The sequence below is a fragment of the Cyprinodon tularosa genome, unplaced genomic scaffold (genome assembly GCF_016077235.1).
Source record: "Cyprinodon tularosa strain WSP-4 unplaced genomic scaffold, ASM1607723v1 ctg66, whole genome shotgun sequence".
In the NCBI taxonomy this organism is placed as follows: Eukaryota; Metazoa; Chordata; class Actinopteri; order Cyprinodontiformes; family Cyprinodontidae; genus Cyprinodon; species Cyprinodon tularosa.
In genome coordinates, this window is record NW_024039407.1 from 1512190 (window position 1) to 1531880 (window position 19691).

Consider the following 19691-nt stretch of genomic DNA (forward strand, 5'->3'; position numbering starts at 1 on the left):
CTGTTGGCAGTTAGGTGCCCTGGTTACAAATGTCATTTATTCATGATATTAGAGAGAAAATATCCACTGGTAGATGGTTTAAAGACATACCCATATTGTGACAAAGTGAACAGTAATCTTTAGTCAAATTACTTTATCGTTGAAAAGAAAACAAAGCAAAACAAATAAATAGACCACGGAGACGTTGACTTCTACTTTACAAACTCAAAGAACATCATGCCAGGCTCTCGCCTCCTTAAAACTGGGATTATTGGTCTCTAGAGAAGACTACTTTGCTTTTTTGTTCAATTTTTTTTCACTGGAAATAACAAATAGCCTGCTAGGGCGTACAGATCTCCAAACTATAGAAATAAAATTTGTATTTATGTTATTTGGTTAGGTTTCATCTTATACATTTTGTATTCAGATAATGTGCAATAAACAGTGTAAATGTTCTGTGATGTTTAATTCTGCAAAGCAAAAAGTAGGTTTACAGTGTGGTGCATAACACAAAAACAAATTTATATATATGTATATGTTTTTCAATAATAAAATATCTAAATTTAGTGACTAAAAATCAAATATTTCAATTGTAAGTAAAACAGAGATAAAATAATGAATTAGCTTTACCGCTGATATATCAAAGAAGACACAGACACAGGCTTGTTGAGTTTATTCTGATGGCTCTTGAGCCATGTTTACTACAGTATTTTTCCCACCTACAGTAATCAGCACAGTTTGTGAACTCCTTTTTTTTTTCTCCTTTTTTTTAACATCGTCATAGATAATTTTCACCACAGGTTTATTTTCTGCTTGCTCACTCAAAGGATGTTTAAGCGGCATTATCAAAAACAAAGAAGAAGAGGAAACTGAGAGCACATCCTTACGGTACACACATACTTTACATACACAACATACTTACATACCAAAGCACACATACTTGTACACGCACATCCTAGAATAGCATCACTCTGATATTTACAGAAATATAGAATGAGTAAAAAAACCAAACTCTATTTTCATATTGTACATCTTAATAAAAGTCATACTAAAGACATGGCCACCAAGTGAGTCGACAATAGATAAATAGATATAAAACAAATACAAAAATAAATCAACATAAAATCCTTGCATTAATCAATAAAAGATGATTTGAGTTTTTGAACCCGTTAACATTTAAACATGTTTTTGTTCAAGTCAGCAAATAATCAGCACATTACTATCAACTGTTTTCTTAGCTTAACAACAAAAAACTGTTGCATTACCCAATCAGAGAAAGCAAAGCGTACCTTGGCTTGTGACTGGGTGGTTTATGTATGCATCAGCCGTACATTAGCCTATCAAGTTAAACATGTCATGAATATTTGTAACAAAAACTCGTTTTTCAGCACCATTAACATCTCTGTGTATGTCACCAGTGGACGAAGGTCCAGGAGTTCAGGTAGGACACTCTCTGCCACGTTCTAAGTAGCTGTTTTTACTTTTATTTGCCTTTGTGAAGGTTTTGCACATTTCGTTTGATCGGAGGACACACAAAAGGAAGTGTTACTAGACCCTCCCCACTTATTGGCACCTCTGGTAGAGATGTATTAAACGTGTTTTATTGCAGCGAGCTAATGTCCCACTGAAACAAAACCCTACATTTAATGTGAGAACATTTATTCAATGAGGGGAAATTTTACACCGACACAAATAAAATTTAAAAAGGGATTTTTTTTTCTGATATCATAACGGCAGTACTTACTGACACCTGTAAAATCCCTAACGATACTTTTGAAGTTAATAAATGTGTCTAAGAAGCATCAAATCTTCATAACTAGCAACAGACCTTATCTATATGGTTACTGGTTGTTTGGGGATCATGTCGGGGAAAATGATATTTCTATCCCACAACAACAACAACTGTAAATATCTTGAATGACGGGTACCCTGTTTTAAAGTGAAATAGGAATAGAATTAAACATTTTCGGGGTAGGTAATACATAAAAAGGATGAATATGAGGAAAATCCTTTCATACTTAACATTACATATTTTAGAGGACCTGTAATGCTGTGTGCTTATTCCTCTTTAAAAGATCCTTACAAGTGTTTGACGTTAATGAAGGAAGAGAACGAAATACTGGATCCAGGAAGAATTAGAGAGATTGACAAAGTAGAATAGTCGAAAATCCTTCTTTGTCGCATTCTGAAATGTTAAAGAAGAAGTCTAGTCCAGCCATCTAGAATAAAATTAAGCCTCTTCAATAAAATGTTAAGACGTTTTTACACTTCTTTGTTGTATAGCCAATAAGTGTGGAGGGCATTGCACATGTTAGAATCTGAGCCCCTCTATCCTGATTTTTAATATCACAGATTTCTGAGTAGCATAGGTTTTCTTTACGTTCCACTAAATACTTTACAGCAAACTGTGGGACACATTAGGAAACAGCAGAGCGTGCAGCAGCAAATGGCAAATTCAACAGACAATACAAACAGCATGGAGAAACTCTGGGAGCATGTCCTTAATAGGATGCTGCTAAGGTGGCAGCCAGTGGTGGCCCAGGTACCTCTAGTCCCCAAAGGGGGATCTGCCTGTGACAGACGAGGGAGAAGTACATCTATAAAGAGGGCATTATATATTAACAGCAGAAGATGCTCGAAGGTCACATTATACCAGGATATGAGTATCGTTCAACATTAATCAAGCTGTCAAAGCAGAACTGTTGATGCAATGTGGATATAAATGTTTTTGTTAGCCAACACGGCGCAAACAGAAATCATTAAATTTATTGTCTTCTATGATACTGAGAAACAGATCCATGGCCTCAGCCACCGAGGTCCTCGATATCTATACTGAGCTGCAACATTTTGATGTTACAGGAACTAAGCAGGAAAAAAAAACATTTTAGAAGATCCACCTTGCATTAAATGTTACCACTTTACATTAAATCAGTATATTTCTGTAAGTTTTCCAGGAGCAGACAGAAAAGAACCTCCACTTTTATGAAGTCAGATTAACTTAAATACAGTTGAAGTTAAAGGAGAACCTGCTTAGGAGAAAAATTACTTGTTTGATATAAAAGTGAGAAGAGTTGACTATTAGGGAGTTCTTCTTCTCTGGACTGTTGAGCACAATGCAATTTCTTTTAGCGGCATTTTGCCACACCCTGCCGGGTTAATAATGTGCTGCTGCGCTATGGGTTCTGCAAGAAACCCAAATTACTGGAATGAATGTGTACGCTCACATCTGCCTCGATGCAGTGTGGGTGTGGTTATAAAGACTATGCGAATCAACAAAGTGATTCCTCAAAAAGGAAGTTTGACTGGACATTGGCTGGACTCTTGCAGCACCATCCAAGCTACTAAATTTCACAAGCCAAACAGAAAATGTCAAGCGCCAGACAAATAAAGTCCTGGTGAATTTCAGAATAAATTCCACCTATACTAACTTGACTAGTGAAAATAAAAACTGAAAAACTGAAATTATAGGAAACAAGGGAATACGGGATATTTATGAGCATGGGTAACGAATTTTGCTCAGCAGTTGCTGGAAAATGCACTAACCAATGTGAACTTCTTTTCTCTCAGATGCTGTTTCTGCAGCCAGAGGCTGTAGCGGGCCAGCCTGGTCTCAGTGTTCAATTTGAGTGAGTGAATGGCTTTTTGACTGCATTGCAGCTGCACCACCACTGTATTCAGTGTGAACCCAGCATTAGTGCTGCTACCAGACCTTAACCCCTGAAGCTGCCTCCCAGTTTGCTAGAAACATGGGGTCCATACGCTTTTAGCAATCAATGTTTTCTTGCCAAATGCCTGCTACCTTTGGGTATAAGTCAAAACACAATTGTGACAAATCTGCCTGATAGGTCAAGGATCCATTCCTGTCAATCCACCAGCCAACAGAATGAGGCTTATTAATTATGAAAAAATATTAAAAAGTATTGAACAGACATCAACACCCATCAATAAAAGTGTACCCTCCAACACCTGCGCGTTTGCATTGTCCAGGATGAAAAACAACAACAGAAAGTGACATATTGATCCAGTCATTATCCTTCTGTCTTCACTGCTGCCTCCCTTGTTCTTTGCTAAATTACAGGAAAAAAACAACAACAATATTTACTGTTTATTTGCCAACTGCCGTGTGAAAGAAATGCCTGGAATCAAAATGTCAGTCTTGAAACCGTTGTTAATTTAAAACAGTTGGAAATCCAAACTGATTAAACATTGGCTTGTAAGTGGCGTTAAAGTGTACCAGGGTTTCTGTTTTTTAAAGGTTTGGTTTTTAGATTGCTAAAACAATTTTTTCCCCAACAGTTTAAATATCTTTAGTTGAGGTGTCCCAGAATGCAGCGGGGTGTGTTTAGTTATCTCCAACTGTATGAATGAAATGAAAAGCTGCCTCTCCCCTACTTAATGGCGCACTGGCAGAGGAAGATTACATAAAATGGAAATCTAAGTAAGTCATTTTTCTTAAAATAAGTGCATTTTTTTCTTGAATTGAGGAGGAAAGTTAGACACTTTGCCAATGGAACAAGACAATTTACATTTAAAATAAGAAAAAACTACTGCATTGTCTTATTTCAAGTTCATATTATCTAATTATCTTATTTCAAGAGTAAAAATACTAATTTCATTGGCAAATCATCTTATTTACCTACTCAGATTAAGGGTAAATACACCTAATTTATGAAATTTTTACTTATTTCTAGATCGTGTGTACTATAGATTTTTTTCCTTTCTTACAAGAAAAGACATTTTTTTCAAGTCACGATTAACATGCAAGGTAAACTAAAAGTAAGTATTACACATCACTCTTAATGTAAAGCTGTTTTGAAACTGTATTTGGAAAACTCAATAAAATGGCAAATGTAAACTGCTACCTGAGCAAATAATTTAACTAATTAACGAGAAGCTATTAGCTTTTTTAATCTCAGTGTTACTCTGTGAGGAACAGAATGGCAAAAACAATTTAATCCATCCAGCTGTCCAACTGTCCATCATCTTTAAGAGAATAAGGCCCAGAACAAAAAACCCAATTTTCACTTTTGCCAACAACACCAAAGTCATTCTTGCAATCTGAAGCCAGAGTCGATGTGTAATCATGTTTGATTTTCTAGGTTTGCTCCAGGTTCTCCTCCAAGTTGTATGTCTACAGGGGGAGGGGCCCTGAAGGCATCCTGATCAACTGTAACACATCAACTGTAACTGATTCCTTGTGATATTTCCTGTGGATCAGAAAGCGCCTAAACCCATCTCCAAAGGCGAGTCAAGCCTCAGTGCTGATGTAGATTTAGGGGACATGACTCATTTCTTCTCCACTGGCTGCAAACTGCTCACTTGAGTATGAGCTGCAGGTGACTGCTTAAAGAAATAACATTATCTGCAAAAAAAATATTCTCAAACTAGAACACCCTCCATTTCATGAATGCACCTCGAGGTCCATGATATCCCTAGATTCTTTCCCAGTACTAGAAGCAGAACTGGTGGGGTCCAGACTCCAAACTTTTTCTGTGCTAAGTATGCAAATGGATAATTGGTTGTTATAAAAGCCCCACCCATTCCCAATTCTCCTGCAGCACCACACGTGGACCAGAGCACCAATCTCCTGTGACCCATTAAGAAAGGGTAAAGAAAGATAAAATTTCTTTAATGAAAGCAAAGCATTATTTTGCAGAGGAAAGAAAGTTGGGTTTTTATATAAATTCAAAACATTAGAATCAAATTATATTCAGGTATTTTACTCCAGTTATAATGATGTGGCTATCTCATACCAACTCGTGCCTTACGGTGGTAAAGAAGGCTTTTGCAAATTAGAAGGCATCTAGGAAACATTTCTTAATCTAAAAAAAAACAAAAGAAAAAAGAAAAATCCCAAACAAACAAAAACATAAAAATACACACAATCAGTGAAGACATGAGTTCTACGTATGATACCAACACATCCTGTATGTAATACTCTGGTCATCCTTTTTTTTTTCATAAGTAGTTGCAAAATCCTTTAATATAGCAATATTTTTGCCTTGTTACAACATGAAAAGAAATTTATTTGGAGCCTGACAGCGTTTCCTATCTCAGAGCCTTAATTTGGGACCAACAATAAGAGCTGATCATTTTTCCTTTTAATTGGAAACTCTCATAGCCGCTTATCAGTTGGATTGCACTTTTAGCAACTTTGCCAATCTTTCTATAACTTCTTGAGGCAGTGACTTTCTCCACTGACGATACAACCTCTAAGCACCCAGAAGGTTTTTATTTATTCATTTTTTAAAATTACTGCTCATAACCTTCTAAAATCTTAAAACATGGTGGCCTTCAAAATAAACCAAACCTAAAAAAAAAGAAATGATACGGCTGCGGCGGGTATATCCTTACAAAAGACATCAACTATTGCAACTAGTAGTTTGCAAAAACATTTCTGTTGTCTTGGTTTTTGACAGTTTACTTTAAACAGGTGTTATATTTCTTTTTAGTATTTTTTTGCCCTTAAATCAAACCCTTAAAAACCATACTGAAATAGATCATTAATCTTTCATATACTACATATTATGATTTTTAGAAAAAGTGAACCACTTTGGACAACATTTAGACTCTTACGAGTAAATGAAGCTTCCTTACTCACAAAATGCATTCATCACCTAACTACAGCTTATTTTAACATCTTATACAGTATTGGACATCTGCATTTATTCCACTGTACATCACAGACCTGTTTCTGGCGATTTACAGCATGCCATATGTTGGTAGCTATTGGAGAAGCTGCTCACGTACATCCATTTATCAGATCCTCGTTGAGCTTTCCCCACAAGTCCAATGGGTTGGGGTTGACAGTGCAGCTAGGATGTAAACAGCGAGACTTGTGCTATGGCTGCAATTGTGGCACAAATGGATGGGTGAATTGTTATCAGTTGTATTGAAGGCCTACATTTCTTGAACCAATTAAGCTTAAACTGAGCTGCGGTCTTTCCTCAGATGAAAACCGGTGCTCTGCTGGGAATTTGAGAGTGAATGATGAAATGTTTAAAGAGCACATTTATCAAAGATTTGTGAGGCACATGCAATGTTTTGGGGACAAGATGAGATGCAGGGAACAAATCGACCTTTGCAACAAATCAACTCAGACCTTTCTGTGAGTTTTTGCAGGTAATCTCTAAAGCATGCCAAAGTAATTCATTGGTTAATTGGAGGTAAGATGTGTCTGTTTATCTTGGCTAAACCTGTGATGAATTTAGTTGTAGATAATGGCTCAGCATCTTTGAACGTAAAATTACATAGACTGTAGATTTATGTTGGATGCTGTTGCATTTTTCCCAAAACCAAAATGATTGCATGTCCCATGCACACTCTGACAATCTGTTTCTTTAACATTTCGTACATTTCTGTTCTCTCTTTACAGCCTGAGGCTCAAGTTCATGTGGCAGACAGTTTTTTTTTTATTATCTCAAGCTTTATTTCTCTGGTGTCTTTTTACTTGTTGCTCTGACCATCCAGGTTGAAACACTTATTGGTCTCAGGTGTGGGATTAAGTTCCTTGTGATTGAAGTGTTAGAAAATATATTGGAGACCATCCTGGTTCAGCATTACTCCATTTACTCCCCACCAGTGACTCTTGCTAAAAGTTCTTCAACAGCTTTGGTCCCACATTGAGGCTCACATTTCACAATCGCTGTCTGACAACCTCTCTTCTTAAGACGACTTACCAGACACTCTCCCTTTTATCCTACTTCCAGCACAGGTAGTCCTGGGTTGAAGACCGATTCCTGGTGGAGCCTTGGTCCCAGGCTGCACTTTGTAGTTTGAAAGCCCCTATTGGCTTAAACGGTTGTCTCATATTCTAACACTTCTTTGCTGCCCATCAAGCTGCTCCTGTACTGAATCCGTGGACTGATGGCTGATGTGTTTTCTAGCAGAAGGATGGTTTTGCGAAGGCGCCGGTCGATAAAGTGTGCGTCCCAGGCCGGGTATCGCTTTCTTGGGAGGTCGATCCTGATTACAGGACCCTCCTGTGCACGGGATGTAGAGGAGGTCCTGTGAAGAAGAGCAGGAGAGGCGGAAGGGGACGGGCGTACCTGGAAGACGGGCAGGCAGCTCTCCTTGTCTCTGTCCCGTTCCCCAGGAACTGGCTCCCCTGTGTCTTTATCTTTAGTCCTGGGCAAAGTCCGTGGAGGACTGGTAATGACCATATCCGTTTGGGACCCTTGGGATGGAGTTAGGCAAGCGTCAATAACTCCCACCATCCCCCCTGTACCAACAACACCCTCATCAACACATCCTCCCCACTGAGAGCCCAGGACCGGCCCATCTGGGTGTAGCCAGCAGTAGTAAACCAACATAAAGAAGGTTCCCAGGGCAAAGCTGCAGGCCACTAGGCACACCACTACCAGGGCAGATGAGTCGGTAGTTTGGGGGCCACGGTACGTGTACCAGGCAGCCGTCAGTGCCACATTCTCTGCCAGCGTCACCGAGTAATACAAAGCCATGCGGAGGCGACTGGGCCCTTCTTTGACGTTGAACCAGCAAAATATGTAGATGATACCCACAACCATGTTGTAGATAATTTCTTCCCACTTGGACATACAGAAGTCAGTCTCACCCTGGATAATCCAAAAGGTCATCACGCACCTGGAAACAGTAATGGAGGTATGGTTACAGTTAATCATTGAATTGGAAATCAGAAAATCTTGTTGGTTTACAAAACTGACATGACATGTCAACCCTGTTCATAAAAGCTTTTGTTCAAGAAGTTCTAGTCTATGAAGGTTATTCTGACCATTTGGTCATAACTTGATTTTTTGCCAGTTTAGGTAACAGGTGTATAGAGTGGAATCTGAATGTGCAGCACAGGGCGGTAATAAAGAATTAGGTTTAAATGAAGCCACGTAAAAGTCATCTCTGCTTTTCTCGTTATAGTAGCTTTATCTGGTCCTTTTCTGTTTGGCTGAGTCTCCATCCTGGCAAGAAATGTCAGCTGGGCTGCTGCCATCAACACCTTTGATTGTAGATGATAGAGTTGGGCCTGTTTTTTAGTGTTTAGTCCTGTTTTTTCTCTTAGAAAGAGCTAGTGACTAAGCTTTTACTATGACTAACTTTATGTACTCTCTTTCATTCCTTTGACATAAAAACTGGCTCTGAGCTTGCCTGCTTGTCACTTTCTTTCCTAGACAGAGCCACCAATGTGGCTAGTTTGTATTACCTTTAACATAAAAAGTATTTATGGATCAGTGATTCGGTAGTCCTCTCATTATCTGTTTCTCTCTCTCCTGGAACCCCCAGTGGCTCTAGGTAGAACGCCGCTCACATTGAGCCTGGTTCTGCTGGAGTTTTATTCCTGTTAAAAGAGACTTTTTCCTCTTCACTGTTGTTGCATGCATGTTTGGTTTGAGGGTTTTCTGTAGAGTCAACTTTAAAATGGAAGTATATTTCTACAGTTGCCACATGCTTATTCAGGAGGTGCATGTTCTTCAACTCAATGACTCAAATCAATCAGCTGGTTTTCCTTAGACAGAAAACTATTTACCAATCTGACAAGTGCCTTTAGACAGAGCCTTGTATAAAATGTACATCTATGCATAGGAAGAAAAAAAAAATGTCATGCCAGTATCATAAAGTTAGAGCATGAATGAAATTTATTTATATTTTCTTACTTATTAACTCTACATCTTAGAAAAATAGATAAAAAAAAAAATCAAGTTAACAATATTTTTGTTAGCAATGAGGCAAAACTTCTTACTTGGGCCAATTTACAGCTGTTACCGTAATCTGTGAGCGCAGCGCGCACTAGTTGAGGGCGTGAAGCAATGTTCTTTTCTGCCTCTGATATAATAAACGGCCATTAAAAGCAGTTATCAGTCCCATAGAATGGGGGCTGCGTCTCCTCTATCTTCTAATATATATTTTTTTGGCTAATAACATGTAGCTTATCATTGATAACAGCCCCTTTGGCCATATCTAAAACCATAAGTTTGACTTTCGATTTACATACTAACAACAGCCATTTAATTAGATGATAACATCCGAAGCGGCTGAAACGGCTTTGGATACACTTTGTGATCATGGGTGGGGTTGCACTTCCTTATTTACGGTTTTAAATGGGGATAATTGCGGGTAATGGGTATGGTCCTGAACTGTTGTGTTGGGCATTTTTTTAATCTACATTTGTAAAGCTGTTAAACATGTTCACAGGGAATACGACAACCTTGCGTTGGTCGCCCGACATTTCAGCCATATAAACCCTATAAACATTTAATAAGTAAGTTTAACTATTCAGAATTACCATCAGAGATATCTGTAAAGTCATTGAGACTAGTCAAAACTGCAGTTTCAAAAATATTTAATTCACTTTTCATTAGGCAAAATGGTGTTGCAAATATAAGTAATTATTATCCAGTTTAGGAATTAGATCTTAAAACATATACCAAAGCCTCTATTCGCTTACCGGTTCCTGTTGTCTGTTCAGCTCATCATGGTGAGTCACAACACTGCATGTGATGTGTGAAGCCAAACTGTTTCAGTGGCTGGATAATTGCTACCAGCAGTACTTAAGTCTTTCCAGAACCCAGTATCAGGAGCTGCTCTCCTGCTTGAGGAGGATTGATCGACCGGGTCTGGGTCGACGCCAAAACCACATCCAGTCCCTGATTGTTTAACGCAACGCAAATTATCAGAGAAGTTCAGATCTTTCAACTAAAAGGAAATGTCCGTTTGCTCCTCTGTGTCTCCACCAGTGATGGGACTAACGGCGTTGAAAGTAGCGGCGTTACTAACGCCGTTACCTTGTTTTAGTAACGAGTAATCTAACTAATTACTTTGACTGTAACTATAACGCAGTTACCATTGCAGACACCCCGCTACTGCGCGTTACTCAGGTCGCACAATGAGCCTTTTTTCATGATAAGACTCGTGCGCAGCTGCGTGAAGCTGACACCCCACCCACGTCAAAAAGAACTCTGCAAATAGACTGAATGGTTAGTGCAACGTTAGTGAAGATTTGTGCAGAAAAAAATATTGTTTGTGCTACTTTTGTTTAAGAGATATTAAAGATTATTTTTAGGTCATCCAGAGGTGCGCGCCTTGTCATGAGAGAGGGGAGGATGAGAATGGCTGATGTATAGTGAGATTCCGTCTGTCAGTTGGGTAGGTGGGTGTTTCTGCTGGTGGGTGTTAACGTACAGCACACACAGAGAGATGGAGAGTGAGGATGACTCCGGCAGCAAAACAGCGTTTTCCTGATAGAAATACCGGTGTTACGTCGAGCTGCGTTTCCCCATACGGTTTCCCCTGCATCTCCGCACAGCGCAGGCGGCACGATTCACCGCACACGCGACAGGAAACGCGCATGCTTGCTAAAGGCGCGCAACAGTCGCCCTGTGCTCGCGCCACAGGAGAACTATGGAGAGCTGAACGATCAAATGATAGCCTATATGGAGAAAGAGAGAAATCTGGATGGATGGATGGATGGATACTCTGCCTTCTCAACCTACTGTATTTTTTATTTTAAACATTATTTGATGGCCTTTGTGGCAGGGATGGAGATCCATATTTTATGTCACACACAGAGTATAGATAGATAGATAGATAGATAGATAGATAGATAGATAGATAGATAGATAGATAAATGTTGCAGTACACAGGATTTCAGAATTAGACATCCCCAGTTATTAATTTCATATACTCACCAGTTGCAATAAATGCAAAACTCTCTGCAGGTTCTTGTCTTTGTCGTTCGCTCTATTCAGCTGGCTTTGGAAACACACGGCGAGAAGGTGGGGGCTGGGTGGTGAGGGTTACGGGGGCGAGAAACGCAAAAGTAACGCAATAGTTACTTTTACTAGTAACTAGTTACTTTTATTGTGGAGTAACTCAGTTAGTAACTCAGTTACTTTTTGGGAGAAGTAACTAGTAACTATAACTAATTACTTTTTCAAAGTAACGTGCCCAACACTGGTCTCCACATAGACACTTCCTTTGCATCACTGTTCGGTCACTCTTGAACGCGCCTCTACGTAGGGATTACATGGAAGTCACTTTATTCTCTCCAATCCAAATAATTATGAATGCAACATTAGAGGTATGACTACTTCTAAAAAATGACTGGGGCTCTTTTAATACGCATTTATGTGCATGGCTGCAATGTTCTTTTCTACAGATTTATTTTCCTGTTTTACATCACAAACACAAGTGCTGATGATTTTCTCAAGGTGAGCGTGCCAGTATGAATGAAAATCTTTGGACTTTGATAAAAAGTTACGCACCAGTGACTGACGATGAAGATGCCAAAGTAGAGCTGGAAGACAGAGGCAAAGAGAGCGAAAGCCACAGTCCTGGCTCCAATGGTGAAGAAGTGCCACAGCATCTGGGCAATCACAGCCTTGTAGGACATGGGCAGCTTGTCGTCGCGGGAGTCCCGAAGAACCTTCTGGTAGGAAGCGATCATCCAGGCCAGCGAAACCAGCGATGCTGAAGCTGAGAGACCTGGTGAAACAGGAAAAGTGTGTTGAAAAAGGTGGGTTACAGCAAAATGATATTTTGATGTGTGGAATTCTTGTTATTATCTTATGCGGTTTATGTAAATATAAGGACAAGGAAACACAGAAACTGGATAAGCTGTTTCAAGTTTTAACCTGGTAGGTAACACTATAAGCACATTGTAACTTTTAAACCACATTTGATCTTTTAAAAGTTAATCAGTTAGGACTTTACCACTTCGTACAAAGTTAAAATAATCTTCATTTCAGTTTGAATTTAATTTAGATTATTTTGCAGCACCAATTCATCATCTCGATAAAATAGAGACAGAAACTTAGAGGACTGCATCATGGACTTCTAGTATTTACTCTTCCTGGTTGAGGGTCACTTGTTGCATTGTGTTGTTGAGCCTGTACCAAGGATGCATGCAGGAACAGTTGAGAGCAGTCGGTCACAGAGCTTTGAGCTGCCCAGAGCACCGTTTAACACATTAAACATTCATATGTGTTAATAAAGTTGCCTCATCTAAAATTAGGAGCAAACCAAACTGAGAGAGCAACAAATTAAACAAGAAGCATCTCCTTTAATTCACTTTGCTTTTGAATGTTTCTTTTTATATCCATGTTTTTCAAATAATGTTTTTTAGGTGATTTTTCTCTAGCTGAAATAGATTTTTTCTGGCCATTTTTAGGGAGTCTCTTCTGTTGCAGTTTTAGGTTGACAGTAAGATATTTCTTTTTTAAAATGGTTCAAGAAAGAATCTTAAAACCTAAAAAATCTAAAGTTACAGGTAAAAATTATTCTTGATCATTCTTGTTTAACAGAAGCCTGTAGAATCTCAGGTGGAACTAATGCTTGTTTTTATTACGATTATGTTTTATTTTCTGAGCTTTTCACAGTCTAACGGTGAAATGGGGACATTTTCCAAACCCCAAGAGTCTAGGAAAGGAAGTGTTTCTCACTAATGCCTAATTCTTCACTAAAGGATGATGGATCCATAATAGTTTCAAATGTCCCTAAAACTCATCATCAATTATGTAAACATCAGAGGAGCAATCTACCAAATCTCCAGATTTTATGAAGAATAATTACAAATCCATTTGGTTTAGATTTTGCACATCTGCTCTGCATCTTTGCTTTATTGGTTTAAAGAAAAGTTTTCTGAAACTATACCTTTTGGACTATACCAAATTTATATACTAACTCATTTGCACTTCACTATTTATTCATGTATTTCTTTATAGACAAAAGCAGTAGAAGATGGAGGTATGGATTTATCAAAAATGTAATTTACTTATCTTATATCTTAATAACTTTATTTTAGACAAATAGCAAATTACAACATGTAAATACACAAATATTATGTATAATTAATGATATATATAATTAGACTATATGTATAAATTAGTGCGTCTGAAATGGGATAAAACGAAGGTAAGGCATGTTTATTTTCATAGCACATTTCAGCAGCAAGATAGTTTAAAGTGCTGTAGATGATAAAAAAGAAAAAGAGAAGTACATTGCAGTTGCATTAATGCTACACAAATGAATAAAGAGAATAAAAGTGAATAATTGAAATAAGACTATTATCTTAAAAACAAAATTAAAGTGAATGAAGAAGTGAAATTTATTTAATCATCCATCCATCCATCCATCCATCCATCCATCCATCCATCCATCCATCCATCCATCCATCCATCCATCCATCCATCCATCCATCCATCCATCCATCCATCCATCCATCCATCCATCCATCCATCCATCTCTATTGGGTAATTTTTTGGTGATCTAGGAATTTATATTTTAATTCATTGTTTGAGCTGGACGAAAAATGCACAGGAGAGGAAGAAACAATAAAGACTACAACGATCAATAAAAGAAACTGAATCCTAGGAGAGAAAAGAACAACACACAGCCAGAGATATTGTATTAGCATTGTTGGAGCGAGGATCTGAGTAGAATTTAAATGATCAGCTCTGCCATATATTTATGTGGAATCTCAAGAAATTATTGATATAATTCAGCTTTTCACACTAGAAACTCTGTCCAAAAGCAATCAGACATTTGTAGGCTACAGCTCTCTTTTTGGGCTATAGATATTCACCACCTTGATGATGGGGACTTAATCGCCTTCCTCACACACTGTGTTTATTGCTGTATCAGTTTAGAACATGATTCATTGTTTGTTTTCCTGTTCCCCCCATCATATTATGATGAGTCATCATTAATGAACAGGTGAGCTAAATTGATATCAGAGCAGGAGATAATGTTCGGTTCAGTGTTTGTGACTGTATTTGTATTGCACACAAGAGGTGAGGAAGTTAATGACCTGTGTTGCAACAAAGGAACATGAATTTAGGCTTTTTTGCCTTTAGATATGTCTGTTGACTGTAAATCCGTAAATGTGTGATTATTTAATCCCAGGAGGCCTTTATTGTAAATAATAAGAGCAAAAACGTCCAGTTACCGAATCATCTCTACCACTTGTCCATCTTTTGCAGACACTAATGAGACCACCATTTCCACATTGACAATAAAAGAAATACCAGGAAATGTAGTTTTGATAAAATCAATAAATTATGTACAATTTATCAATGTACATGTGTCAATGTCATTGTAATTCATTTTTATAATTGTATCATCAATTGTGTTTTTACATTAGATTGAACTTTAAAAGATTACTAATGTGGTTCCATCACCAGGAGCTGCAGACATGGTGACCATTCGAAAAACAGTAACGCTACTGTAAGTTCTATCTCAGCAGGACTACGGTTGTTTCGGATCTCCTCCACAGACATCAGGAGAGCATTATGCAGAGCTCTGCTTTGCAGCGTTAACAGAGGGACCAAAGTGCACTTTGAGTCACTGTCAGAGCACATTTACTGCCTTTCCTGGGTAAACACATAGAGCTGATTTACCGTCAGCCAGGCATGTCACTATCCATGCAAAACTGTTATGGTTGGTGGACGCAGGTTTTATTTTTAGGGTGTGAGGATGTAGAATACTCTAATAGTCATAAAGATGCATGAAAAACAAAACAGTCGATGAAGGAAACAGTTTTGTTTCTGTAATATTTCATGCAGTTATGACTTTTTGGGAAAACAATCCTTTTTGTTAACCACCACAATGTCTGCGGCAGACCAAAACTAAAGCTTTTGCAACAGTAAAGGTTGATTTTGCTTTTCGTGTTTGACAGATCACCAGAGCCTTTCTTCAGCAAAGCTACAAACTCCACTGTGGGGCTAAATTCCCTTCTTCTTGTTGGTTTTATATATAAGACGCTGCTAAAAAAAGTAGTACATTCAAAAAAGTACATTCAAAAACAATACTTCTTCAATCAACTTCAATCAAATCAAACTCCTGTGAAATCAAACGGTCCACTTAGGAAGCAACACTGATTTATAAACAATTTCACATTCAGTTATTTGCAATTAGCAAGACACACTCAATAAAGGAGTCATTCAGCAGGTGTGGAGGAGGCTGTAGGAGGTCCACAACCCAGAAGCAGGTCTGCTGCCTCGGCCTTTGTGCAAGGAGGAACAGGAGGAGCACTGCCAGAGCCCTGCAACATATCCTACAGCAGGCCACCAATCTGCATGTGTGTGTACAAACGCTCAGAGGATAGTCCAACATCTACAGATGGGGGTTGTGCTCACAGCCCAACAGCGTGCAGGACGCTTGGCATTTGTCAGAGAACACCAGGACTGGCAAACTGGTGGCTTGTGCTGTTCATAGATGAAAGCTGGTTCACACTGAGAACATTTGACTGACGTGCAAGAGTCTGGAGACACTGTTGAGAGCGATCTGCTGCCTGCAACATCCTTCAGCTTGACCAGTTTGGCAGTGGGTCAATAATGGCGTGAGGTGGCATTTCTTTGAAGGGCTACACAGCCCTCCATTTAGTCCTCAGAGGTAGCAGGACTCCCATTAGATACCGAGATGAGATCCTCAGACCCCTTGTGAGACCATATGCTGGAGTGGTTGTCCCTGGGTTCCTCCGAATGCCTAGTGTACTTTTCCACTTTAATTTTGTGTGTGACTTCAAATCAAAGTCTTTGTTGGTAAATAAATTGATGAATAAAAACCATGTTGTCTCAAACATTATTTCAAAAGTTTTGAAAATGATTTTAACAGCCAATTATTTTCTCAGAATTAGTAGTCAATTTAATGGTTTGAATCCTAATAACCCTATTGTAGATAGAATATATGTTTTTTGTTGTTGTTTATTTAAGCACTAGTGGCTCGTTTTTTGGACAGTAACGGGGGTATGAGAGAGGGGGAGAGACATGCAGCAAAGGACCACAGGTCGGATGCAAGCATGGGTCGGCCGCGTCAAGGACTAAGGCCTCAGTACATGGGTCGTGCGCACTAAACACTGCGCCACCTGCACGCCCCAGAAGTATGTTTTTACTGATGCATACGGAATGTGAGCTGCAGTTTTTGCTGGTTAATCATTGCACTATTTTCTAGGTTATACCAGTTCCCTGTCTGTGTTACAGGAAAGCTTTAGGTACCGGTATACAACCGTATGTCCAAGAATTACACTTTAATATGTCTGTGTGCACATGAATGTGTTTGTGCATGTCTCTGTTTATCTGCTTGCATTTTTGTAGGTTTTATGTGTACCTGCTCTGATTTGAGTGCCTTTCTTCTGCTGCCGCCAGGTGTGTGAGTGTGAAGCCAGAGATGGGAGTGTTGTTTTGTTTTATTCATCAAAGACCAATCTGGCTCTTGTAAGACCGGCATGAATAAGGCATGCTCTGCTACCGATACCTGCCTTCTGCACGAGCATACGCATACAAGATACCAAGATTATATATAGAAACGTGATGTTATGGACTGCACATCATGGGGAAGGCTGCTGACTCGACAGATGTCCAGCAGACTGTCACTGGTGACCTCCAGCAAGAGGGTAAACAACTATAGAATATTGTTGAAGAAGCTTGTTGTTCACAAGCTGTTTAATGTCAGAAAAATCTAAGTGGAGGGAAGATGTTTGGTTAAAAAAGGCAAACATCATAATAACTACAACACTGAAGATTAGTAAAACAAAATCCATCAGAGGGATGTTTCCGGTTAGTGATAATATGTTGGTGTTAGTCCATCATGTTTGATAAAGTCCACAGCTATCAGACTTACCTGTCCTAAATCCCACGGACAATCTACAGCTGTTGTCTAGAGGAAGATGAAAGACCAACAATGAGCTGAAGGATGATATGAAGGCAACTTCAACAGCAATGGGCTCTCTTCCACACCACAGGGCACTGATGCAGTAAACTGTTCAGCAGGCCACCATTTCAGTACAAAAACTCTCTTTTTATTCTGTTTATGGATTGTTCCACTTTTCAGAGAATTTAATTGTGCTGATTTTAAAGCTACAGTGTGTAATTTTCAGCGACATCTAGCGGTCAGACTGCAGACTGCAGCAACATGAATGTCTCCCCCCCACCGCTTCTCCCCCCCAACAGTACGGCGAGCGTTACGGGACAAAATGTCTTCCACGACGTCCGCATCACCTACCTTCTCAAGTGATGAGGTTTGTTTACATAGATAATTTTACAGATAGTATTTCATTAGTCTGTGTAGGGTATAGATTTCATGTAGACTTAAGATAATAAATATACCCGTTATTTTTTCTACGTCGTTGTGACGTTTTGGTGAGCTGCTTTGCATGGTGATATTAACAGACGAAGTAATTGTAGTCATTAGTTTAACAGCGAGATTGTGTTCGCTGGAAGAATATATATTCCCCGTTTACAGAGTCCAAGTCTTGTTTGTGGCACGGGGGTTACAAGGCAAGGAAGAGGGAAAGGAAGAGGGCAGAGAGGCCGGGGTGAGCGTGCAGCTGGGGCCAGGCGAGAGAGGGGAGCCAGCGGGGTGAGAGCAGAGGAGGAAAGGCTTGAAGATCTCCAAAGGAGCCGGAGAGAAGTAACCGAGGTATATATCCAGAAAATTATTTTACAGAAAATTACTGAATCATTACCTGTGAAATGTCAGGGACGTTGCTGAATAAGTATACTGGAGAGTAACAGCATCATCACGCAGCATGTTATTGTTTTAGACAGGTCTGAGCATCCTGTACTCCAAAAACTGCAGTGATATTAGACAATTGTGTGTATAGGATTTATTACCTGTCCAAGAGAAAACTGGCAACTTGAGCGTCACTTTGAAAACCTTTTTCCTCCATCAGTGACTTCCATCGTGTAAATGCCGTGCCAATGTTGATCCGTGTTTTTTGTCGTTTCTTGTCACTCTTGCGTTTATTCTCGTCGTGTTTCCGCTTCTTAGATGACGGGGGTTCGGTGTCCGCCGCTTTTCGTTGTGATACACAGTAGGCATGATCCTCCATTCGTCTGATGTTTGGCCACACAGTGCCAAACAGTTTGCAAAGTCACTCACGCCTGCCGCCTTGTTCACCTTTCTTGTTACTGAGGCGCAGTATACCTGCTTCTTCTTCTTCTTTGGTTTCAGGCAGACTAAACGCTTCTCAGGCATAATACTGCCATCTACTGTTCAGTACCGTCTCAGTTCATCTCTCTCAACTTGCCGTAGTTATTTTCGAGCGTAATGGGAGATCTCGCAATCGCTAGTTTGTTGCCTCTGCGCTGCCGTAGCGCAAAGATGTCAGCCTCCATGGCTGCGAGACCCGCTCCTATGTAATTATAAATAACGAATTCTAAGGCAACGCAAATGTTATGGTTAAAAGGCTGAGCTCATAGGTGATGATAAATAACATAGTTATGTATAATATATTAAATTTCTGAATTTATATGCCTGTAATTATTACACACTGTAGCTTTAATGAAAATAGCCACAAAAAAATCTATCAATCTATCATATTTTTATAAAAAAAATTTTGGATTGTAGAACTCAAATAAGCTCTCTTTGAAAACATCCATTTTAATTTACATGCATCAGTAAATACATTTTATTTATTGATTTTTATTTATTTTATTTTGCAAAAATGATGTTATTCTGAATAGCTTGCATTCAAATAGGTGGGATAAGGGACGCTTGGAACACTTTAGGAAACATGAAAATAAGATACGTTGGAATCAGACACAACCAGAACATTTCTGCTTAATCGTGCAGGTCTGGGTGGGTTCAGATCAGTGTTGGACAAGAAATGTGGACCATAATGTCCATGACCAGAGCTGATATTAAATAGATTATCCTAAAGTTTATTAAATATTAATGCACTTCTGCGATGGGCTAGCAACCTCTCCAGAGTGTTACTTTCCCCATAGACTGCAGGACACAGGCACCAG

At 39.1% G+C, this 19691-nt stretch overlaps 1 protein-coding gene across 1 annotated transcript in view; it reads right to left on the reverse strand.

Moving 5' to 3' along the window:
- Positions 1-5182: 5182 nt before the first annotated feature.
- Positions 5183-19691, reverse strand: part of xkr7 (XK, Kell blood group complex subunit-related family, member 7) — an 87121-nt gene continuing 72612 nt past the window's right edge. The window contains exons 3-4 of the mRNA XM_038309409.1: positions 12210-12429; positions 5183-8580 (exon numbers count right to left, since the gene is read on the reverse strand). Of these exons, the coding sequence (XP_038165337.1) occupies positions 7773-8580; positions 12210-12429 (1028 nt within the window). The 3' untranslated portion in view covers positions 5183-7772. The remainder of the gene's footprint in view (positions 8581-12209; positions 12430-19691) is intronic.